At 45.8% G+C, this 9,293-nt stretch overlaps 1 protein-coding gene across 6 annotated transcripts in view; it reads left to right on the forward strand.

Annotated features, from left to right (window-relative positions):
* Smad1 (SMAD family member 1) overlaps window positions 1-8,383 on the forward strand; it is a 60,114-nt gene extending 51,731 nt beyond the window's left edge. For all 6 annotated transcript variants that reach the window (XM_087593939.1, XM_087593941.1, NM_013130.3 and 3 more), the window contains 2 exon segments: window positions 799-1,055; window positions 7,012-8,383. In XM_087593939.1, the coding sequence (XP_087450065.1) occupies window positions 799-1,055; window positions 7,012-7,155 (401 nt within the window). In that variant the 3' untranslated portion in view covers window positions 7,156-8,383.
* Window positions 8,384-9,293: the final 910 nt, after the last annotated feature.

The following is a 9,293-nucleotide window of genomic DNA, read 5'->3' on the forward strand; positions in this document are numbered from 1 at the left end:
CATGGCGTTTCCTCGGACAGTCACGGTAGCGCCGTGCCCCAGGCATGGACAAGGTTTGGAGCCACACCACTTTTGCTGGGTGCTTGTTCCCCCTCGGAGGCTTTGAGGGCTTTCCTTCTCCCTGTTTTTAATCACTTCCTGTGTGACGGGAGTCACGTGGCATCCAGAGGGCAGCTTTGCAGGATTGATTCCCCCACCTTCAGCAGGAAAGGATTCAGGCCGCTGAGCCCTCCTCCCCACCTTCAAGGTGGGGTGCTGGCATTCATTCTAAGCTGGGAGACGTTTTCAGGCATTGTTTGTAGTGGTTATTTTGGTGAGCTTCTATTTCACACACACGCGCGCGCGCGCCTTTTTTCCTATTTCTGAAGCTTTTGTTTTTAGCTGGACCTCCCACCTTTCAGCCCCCAGTAGGACTTCTTCCTCCCGGGTTTCATCCCTCCGTGTTTACTGATCATCGCTTCCATCTCTCTGAAGTTTTCTGAACAATTTAGCCCTGGCATAAATGCAGGGGACTTTAAACACACAGGATGCCCCAGTGAACTCTAGGTCCTACTGCACTCTATTTTTAGAGCACAGATATACTTTCAACCCTGGCCAAGTGGGACATTAAATACTTACTGAAATGAAAGTGTTATACTTTATTATTTTTGAGAGACTTTGTTATTTCCTGAACATGCTGACTGACACAAGGGTAGCATAGTTAACTCAGAGATTTGTCAGAGCAGCCCAGCCTGACTGCCAGGGCACCTGTCATCCAGATAACAGCCGGCTGACTCGGTCTGTCTCTGTCTCTCACAGGAGTCCACCTTTATTACGTCGGAGGAGAGGTGTATGCGGAGTGCCTCAGTGACAGCAGCATCTTCGTGCAGAGTCGGAACTGCAACTACCACCATGGCTTTCATCCCACCACGGTCTGCAAGATCCCCAGCGGGTGCAGCTTGAAAATCTTCAACAACCAAGAGTTCGCTCAGCTACTGGCGCAGTCTGTGAACCATGGGTTCGAGACAGTGTATGAACTCACCAAAATGTGCACTATTCGAATGAGCTTCGTGAAGGTGAGCAGTGCCCACCCATCTCATTCAGGCTGGACACACACATACGCACACACAACCACACACATACACACAAACATACATACACCCACACATGCACACACAACCACACACACACCACCACACACACACAAAACCACACAACAACACATACAACCACACACACACACACAAACATACACACAACCACACACTCTACACACAAAACCACACACACAACCACGCATACACACTCCACACATAAACTTACACACTCCCTCCATTACACACAGATGCTCACACACACATCTGTGCTTCCCCCACCACAAACACGCTGCACACACACACACACACAGAACCACAGACACACCACCACACACAAACATACACACTCCCTCCATTACACACACACAACCACACACACTCCCTCCATTACACACACACAACCACACACACACAACCACGCATACACACTCCACACATAAACATACACACTCCCTCCATTACACACACACATGCTCCCACACACACATACATGCTTACCCCACCACAAACACTCTGCATACACACATGCACATGCTTCCACCACACACGTACACACTCTCTCGCAGAATATGAATCTGTGCCTTCTTGGTGTATCTTCCTTTTTCAAACCTCTACAAGAGGGTCAGTGTCCAAAAAATTGTCTTTGGAACATAGCGATGTAATCTCTCACCGTGTGGGTCCCAGGGATAGAACTCAGATCCCCAGGCTTGGGGGCAGGCACCTTTACCCAGCTGAGCCATCTTGCTGGCCCTGGTCAGACCTCTGTTGCTAGAGAGAGGGTCTGACATTGCCCAGGCAGCTGGGTCGATGGCACTGGGGAGGTGTGTCAGCTCTGTGTCCAGAGTGGCTAGGCTTCCTGACCTGTGTGCTGCCATTGCCCCATTGTGGGGTCTCTGGGACACTAGGCCAGTACTCTCCCCACTGCACTATGTCCCCAGCCCCATAGCTGCTGTCATAGCATAGGGAATGCTATGTATTCAACAAGTAGCTTAAATGCATGGCCGTCCTGTGAGATCAGCTTTCTTCCTCCTGTTCTTTGCTCTTAGCTCTGAGTTCACAGGATGCTGGTGCCTACTGGCTGTGGGCTGAATGCACAGGATGCCGGTGCCTACTGGCTGTGGGCTGAATGCACAGGATGCCGGTGCCTACTGGCTGTGGGCTGAATGCACAGGATGCCGGTGCCTACTGGCTGTGGATCTGTGGTCAGCGCATGACCGTTTAGGTGCCTTCAGCAGTTTGATTCCTGGGACCCACATGGTAGAAAGAGAGAGCCAACTCCTACAGGTTGTTTTCTGACCTCCACATGTACACACACACAGGGCTGGGAGGGCAGTAAATAGATGTAAAAAAAAAATAGTGAAAGATGTATTTATACTGGAAATTCTTTTTAGTTGATCAGATGCTTTTCGTTAAAATGTATTTCTAGTAAATTATGTGTTTTGTGTATAATTGAAAAGTTAGCAAGGCCCTGGTTCCAAGAGAATTGTGTGATATCAAAAAAAGGAGTCATTGCTTATCACAGATATCTCCTCAGTCCTCTTCTGCCACTAAAATTGAAAAATTTTTTTGATGCCAATGAAATGTTTTTTAAAAAGGGCACATCTGATGACAGCACATTCTAGCAACCACCTTGTCTCTGAAGCCTCGAAGATAAGTCTTTATCCCGCTTTACCTTGAGGAAGAGCGCTAATTACAAACCTGGGCGAGGCAGTCGTCTTTCATGTGCAGTCTTCAAAAGCTCTGTGACTTCTCGCCGGGCCTGTTTAGCGGTTCATCACCGGGTGATTCCAGAGCTGTGCTCTGCCCATCATCACCCAGATCAAAGGCACCCTTCCCCGCCTTAGCTGAATGTGGCACCTCTTTAATATTAAAGGAGGCCTTTTTTTACCCCTTAAAGAAGTTGACCTGTATAGTGTGTGCAAATACAACCACGGAGCCTGTCCTTGTTCATTTTTCACAGGCACCATTTAATTTTTGACTCAAGCATTTTGGCTCAGGCGATTTACAAAATGAGACCAGCTTCTTGCCAAAGTGGTTTTTGTTTGGAAGAAAGAACCCTTGAGAGCGGGGGTGTTTGGACTGTGGTGGAGACATGGGTTGTTCTCAGACCTCCTCATGGTCTGTAGGGCTGGATGGATCTGGGCCTTTGGTAACCGTGCCTGAGGTTCCTTGGTGGGCTGTGATTATTGAATTCTTGAAGAAGTTTTGACTCCAATAAGCTATCTCCTTGGCATCTGTTTCCTACTGATCACACTAACAGTTAAATGTTACTTTTGTACAACTAAAAACATTTATTTACACTAAGGTATTTAAAAGTTTTTTTTATTCATATCAGTGTGTATATTTATGACCAAAACGTGTGTGTGTGCTGCTGGAGGCCACAGAGGGTGTCAGAGCTCTCGTAGCAGGAGTTATAAGCTACTGTGAGCAGTCACGGGTGCCTGGAACCAAACTCAGGTTCTCTGGTGGGGCAGCAAGTGCTCTGCTAAGACATCTCTCCAGCCCAAAACTGCAATTCAAAATTTATTGACTTCATTCTTTCTGCAGATATTTTACCACTATTCTGAAAAGAATACAAAGAGGGGAAAAACACTTCTAAAACCTCTAGCATCAGGATGCATATGGCCTCCTGTGGCTTTATTAGTAATGGAACATAAAAGAATTTAATACTGACTAGCGAGGCAACTGTGCAAGCGAGGATGGATGTGGCTGGGAACTTAGGATAGACAAATCTTACTACTCCAAAGCTGGTAATGGGCTAGAGGTGCTCTTATAGAGGACCAGAATCCTGTTCTGATCTTCCACATCCGGCAGCTCATAACTGCTTCTAGCACCATCTCCAAAACTCAAACACCTTAACTTCTTTTGTTTTCCATGGGTACCTACATACACGTGCACATGGACACCCCCAAATGCACATAATAAAAAATAAATCTCATTTAATGCTTAGCGACCTATAAATAACAGACCCCATATAACAAGAAGTCAAATGCTCGTAACAAAAGCTCGCACGCACACTCTCTGTAAGGGATGAGTGATACTAAGGAACTTGCCAGCATTATCAGGCGGGGTCCAAATGATCGTTTTTGGTGTTAATATAAAACTGTTCCTGATAAACCCAAATCAGTCTGGCCCAGAAAGTATGTGTGGAACTTCTGCCTCATGACCGATTGAAAGTCAGATGTCAGCCCCTGTCTTCAAAAAACTCACTTTCTAAAGACACAGACCTGCATGGCAGCTGTAGCTGTTGAATGTGCAAACCCAGGGACGTGCATGCAAGTTCACGGGTGGAGTTCACGTGACCCAACTTTGTTTTAAAAGTTCTCATTCAGATATGTTTCTTAAAATTGCTAGAGAAAGGGGTTGGGGATTTAGCTCAGTGGTAGAGCGCTTACCTAGCAAACGCAAGGCCCTGGGTTCCGTCCCCAGCTCCGAAAAAAAGAAAAAGAAAAAAAAATTGCTAGAGAAAGGTATGTACCAGAGACCCTAGTAGCCATAATTCTTTGCAAACAAGGATTAATTAGAAATTATTTTGATTCTTTTTATTGACACCGACACCATTTTTGTACAAAATTTTTAAGAGAGGGTCTCCCTGAGTAACTCAGGTTAGCCTCAAACTCAATGTAGCCGGACTGACTTTGTATCATTCACAGTCCTCCTGCCTCAGCCTCCGACTAGTGCTAGGATTTCAGGGACGTCCTGTTGACCTCACAGGCTCTCATGGTGATGTCTGTGGAGCATTGGTGTCCTAATTTGTCATTCCAATTCCTGTAGCCAACCACCCTGACCACATGAGTGGTGGAAGCCTGTCACTTCCAGACAGTGACGAGGTGTCGTAAGAATTTTGGGGTGTCGTAGCCGCTATCCTTCAGTTTCCCCTGAGACTGAAAAATCAAGAGATTGTGTGGTTGACAGGTAGAGTTTTATCTGCCAAAGTGGGGAAGAAACAATAGCAGTCTGTCTGGCACCACCCTTTCTGCGTTTATTTAGGGTAAGGAGAGAATGGAGTGACAGCTCTAACAGGGCTTAGTGGTGGAATGTACTGCTTACGTGAGAAGCCTTGGGTTTTATCCCCAGTGCCACAAAAACGGACAGAGGGGAGCCAGGCACAGTGCCCTACACTTGTAATTCCAGCATAGAGGAGGTCAAGGCCCAAGGATTGCTACAAGTTTGCAGCCAGCTGGGACTGGGTACACAAGCCTAGCAACCCGAGTTCAGTCCCTGTAGGTCGCATTGCTGTTGCATGATGCTGTTCTGGGGAGACCTAAATAAACATCTACCCACCCCAGATAGGGAGCCAGTGACAGATCAAAATATGAATACCACTGAAGTCCGATTTGGGGAGCCACTGAGTTTTATTAGGGTTACTTACAGGAACAGAAGTGAGTCAAAGACAGCTCATGTCATCAAAAGTTCCCCTAGCATGGGTGATGCTCACAAGCGTGGGGACTAGAGCTCACTGCAGCTCAACAGGCTAGAGAGGGCCTTCCCGGAAGCTCACTTGGTCTGAGCCCCTTCTAGGCAGCTTAGCTCGCCTGTCTTCCTTGGAGCCCAGCCCGTCTGAGCAATCTGTAATGTTCATGTCAGCTTGGGGAGAAAGGGGCCTAGTGAATCTGGTCCGTTTCATAGGACTTCCTAAAGCTCTTGTGTAGTTTGCTTCTCGAATTTTAAAGAGTTTGCCTATAGGGTGGGGTATTTCACCTCCCCTTAGAACGGTTGCCAATCAAATCCTTTCCTCTTACATGGAAGCTTTTATCTCTAGAGAAATTGCAACAGAGCATAAGTAAGGGCAGAAGGGAAAAGGAACTGAGCGCACAGCTGTGCACCAACCTCCACATGCACACTGGAGTGCATGCACACACATATGTGCAACAATTTAAAAAAAAGCTGGGTACACTGATAATCCCATCTTAGGAGACAGCAGAGATAGGACCTCTTACACTGACTGACCATCAGTCTAGCCTAATTGGCAAAAGCCCCCACGTTCAAGTGGCCTTGTGTCAGAAGATACAGTGGGGTATGATTGAGGAAGACAGCCAGTGTTGACCCCTGACCTCCCCAGGTATGAACACACGCACGCACGCGCGCGCACACACACACACGCAAATACAGGGGCAAGGTATTACTCAGGTAGGAGTGTGTAGTGTGCTGGCAGAGGTCCTGGGTTCGGTTCCTAGCACCCAGCTGAGATGGCTCACAACAGCCTGTAACTCCAGCACCAGGGGTTCGGATATGCCTCACACTCAGCATTCAAAGATAAATATCTATTCAAACTGGCACATATATACATTTTAAATAAATTTTAAAACAACGACAACAACAAACCCCCAAAACAACCACAAAAAAGCTTGACGACGTAGCTGACGACGTAGCCTTTAACCCCAGGGCTCAGAAATCAGAGGCAGGTGGGTCTCGGAGCTTGAGGCCGGCTCGTCTGGTATACATAGGACGTCCCAGGGCAGTCAGAGTTACATAGTAAGAATTTGTCTTTGAAAAATAAGTAAGTAGTAAATTAAAAAAAAAACCCAATAAAAGAAAAAAGTAAAGTTTTAACATAATAGGAAATAGATATTTAAAATATTTTTATTCAGTCAGCTGTTGAATTTATGTTAAAGTTTTAAGAATCAAAGACCAGCAATGTTTGTTTGTTTGTTTGTTTGTTTGTTTGTTTGGAACAAGGTCTCACTGCTGGGATTAAAGATGTGTACCACCATACCCAACAAAACGGGTAATCTGGGGGTCCTTGGATAGACTTTGAGTGGTCAGCGTGTATCCCAAAAATGACTGAGTCCCGCAGGCATGCGTGGCGGCGTGTTTTTCTTGTAGGGGATAACCATGAGTACAAACCGGCTCCTAGGAACTGATCACATAACTTTCTACTGAACCGCTGAGATGAAGGAGTTCAGTGATTCCCAGTGTGCTTTCTTTTTCCTAGGGCTGGGGAGCGGAGTACCACCGGCAGGATGTCACTAGCACCCCCTGCTGGATTGAGATACACCTGCATGGCCCTCTCCAGTGGCTGGATAAAGTCCTTACCCAGATGGGTTCGCCCCACAACCCTATTTCGTCGGTGTCTTAAAGGGCCCTCGGCTTCTGTCTCTTGCAAACTATTGGGCCTTGCATGTACTTGAAGGACGGAGAAGTCAGACAGGATGGGGAGCTGTAAAGGAGCCGTGATACTTGACCTCTGTGACCAACCGTTGGATGGAGAAGCTGACAGGCCTTGGTAACAAGCTGTTGATATCAAGAACCCGCTTAGTTTACATTGTGACATTCTGTTGTAAAATCAACTAAAATGCTGACTTTTAGCAGGACTTTGTGAATAGTTAGAAAAGAGATGGCCAAGCCAGGGGCAAATTATCTATTAGGAAAAAAGCAAAAAAAAAGGCCCTAAGCAATCCTTTTGTGTGGGGTGTTGGCAGAAGGTTGGCGCCGATCATCTTTATGGAGTGGGCTCTCATCAGGCTCGGAGCCCACGCTGATCATCCTCTCATGGGTTTTCTTAATATTTTAAAACTATTTGTTTAGAAATGAATGGGTTTTTTTGTTTGTTTTAAAGTAAAGGTTAATTGTTATGCCATGCGTAGTAACCTTTCTGAAGCTGTATGCTGACTGTATTGCTGTCAGGATGACGTCAGGCATATGCCCTTTGCTAAATATGTATATACAGAATACTTGGAGGTTATGAATAGTCCAAATGGCTAGTGGGTCTACACAGTATCTGAGGGGCGGGGTCGGGGAGGAAAAACGACAGCTGCAAATGTAGACATTGCCGTAAAGCCCAGCCTGTTGCCTTAAACGGACAAGCTGGTGTCGGACTTTGCTGTGTTTCAGGTTTTTTAGAGTTTTACCTGGCTTTTCTTCCTTTCTTTTCTGCTGTCTCATCCGCTCCACAATGCAGTTAAGCAGCTGGTTAATTCCTCTAACTGTAAGGGCAAATGAGTAATTCCTTCTGTTCGCAAACGGACTGGCTCTGCGTCCCAGTTCCCGGAACATGAAAAGCGTGGATTTAACGAGCAGTTCTTATGGCGTTTACAATACAGACATAGGCTTTGATTTTTCAAATAAATTGTTTGCCAAACCTGGTAACTCTGTTCATTATTCGCAGGTTTGAAGAAGATCTCTATCAGAATCCATTTCAAAGTTTTTTTTTTTTAATTTTGTTTCATTTTTTTTGTACTATTTGGTTTTCTTCTGTTGAAGTTTTCTATTCTCCTTTTCTCTTATACAGCGAGTTCTTTTATTCCAACACTAGCAGGGTTTTTCTCTACTGGAAATTTTTAAATAAAACCTGTCATTATTGCTTACTTTGATTAAAAATGTGTCATTTTTTTTCTTTGCATGTTAAAATCAGTCAAGATGCAGTGTTCTTTTGAGTACTGTCTGAGTACAAAAGCTGCGTTACTGAAGTGAAGCCATGCGCCTGAACTGCTGAGACAGTGGTTTGGAATCGGAAGAGAAAGGAAACATTAAACTGGAAAAATTAGAGAAAAACTAAACATGTAGACTTGAAAGCAATAACTTGAGGGTGGGGTGTGTACCATGGTCCGCCTGGGCAGGTGAGAGGGTGGCTCGTGCCCTGGGTCCTTCCTCCCATGGTGTGGGTTTCAGAGATTAAACTGAGGTCACAGGGTTGACGGGCAAACACCATTACCCACTGAGCTGTCTTCCCAGCCCACAGATGTAGAAATGTTTAATGTAAGGGCACAGCAGCACAGTTACTGATGGGTGGCCATCTCGGTTAACCAGAAGAGTCGATTTGGGAACTAAAGGTGCACACATAGGGTAGCCATGGGAGAATGTAGCCAAGGAGGCTGAAAATGGAGGCTGCACAGGAGAAAATGATGACCTCGGTGCAGTTTTATTGGGATAGGGATGGTTTTCTTTCTCCCATCAAAAAAAAAAAAAGCTTGTTTTCAAGATAGGGTTTCTCTCTCAGCCCTGGGTGTACTGGAACTCGCTCTGTAGACCACGCTGGACTCAGAAATTTGCCTCCCTCTGCCTTCCAAGTGCATGTGCCAACCACCACCCAGGTCCACCAAGAACATTTTTTAAAACTTATTTAAAAATAAACAATTTGGGGGTTGGGGATTTAGCTTAGTGGTAGAGCGCTTGCCTAGGAAGCGCAAGGCCCTGGGTTCGGTCCCCAGCTCCGAAAAAAAAAGAACAACAAAAAAAAAAAGAACAAAAATAAACAATTTGAGGTCATTATCTAGC

The sequence above is a fragment of the Rattus norvegicus genome, chromosome 19 (assembly GCF_021556685.1).
Source record: "Rattus norvegicus strain SHRSP/BbbUtx chromosome 19, alternate assembly SHRSP_T2T, whole genome shotgun sequence".
NCBI lineage: Eukaryota > Metazoa > Chordata > Mammalia > Rodentia > Muridae > Rattus > Rattus norvegicus.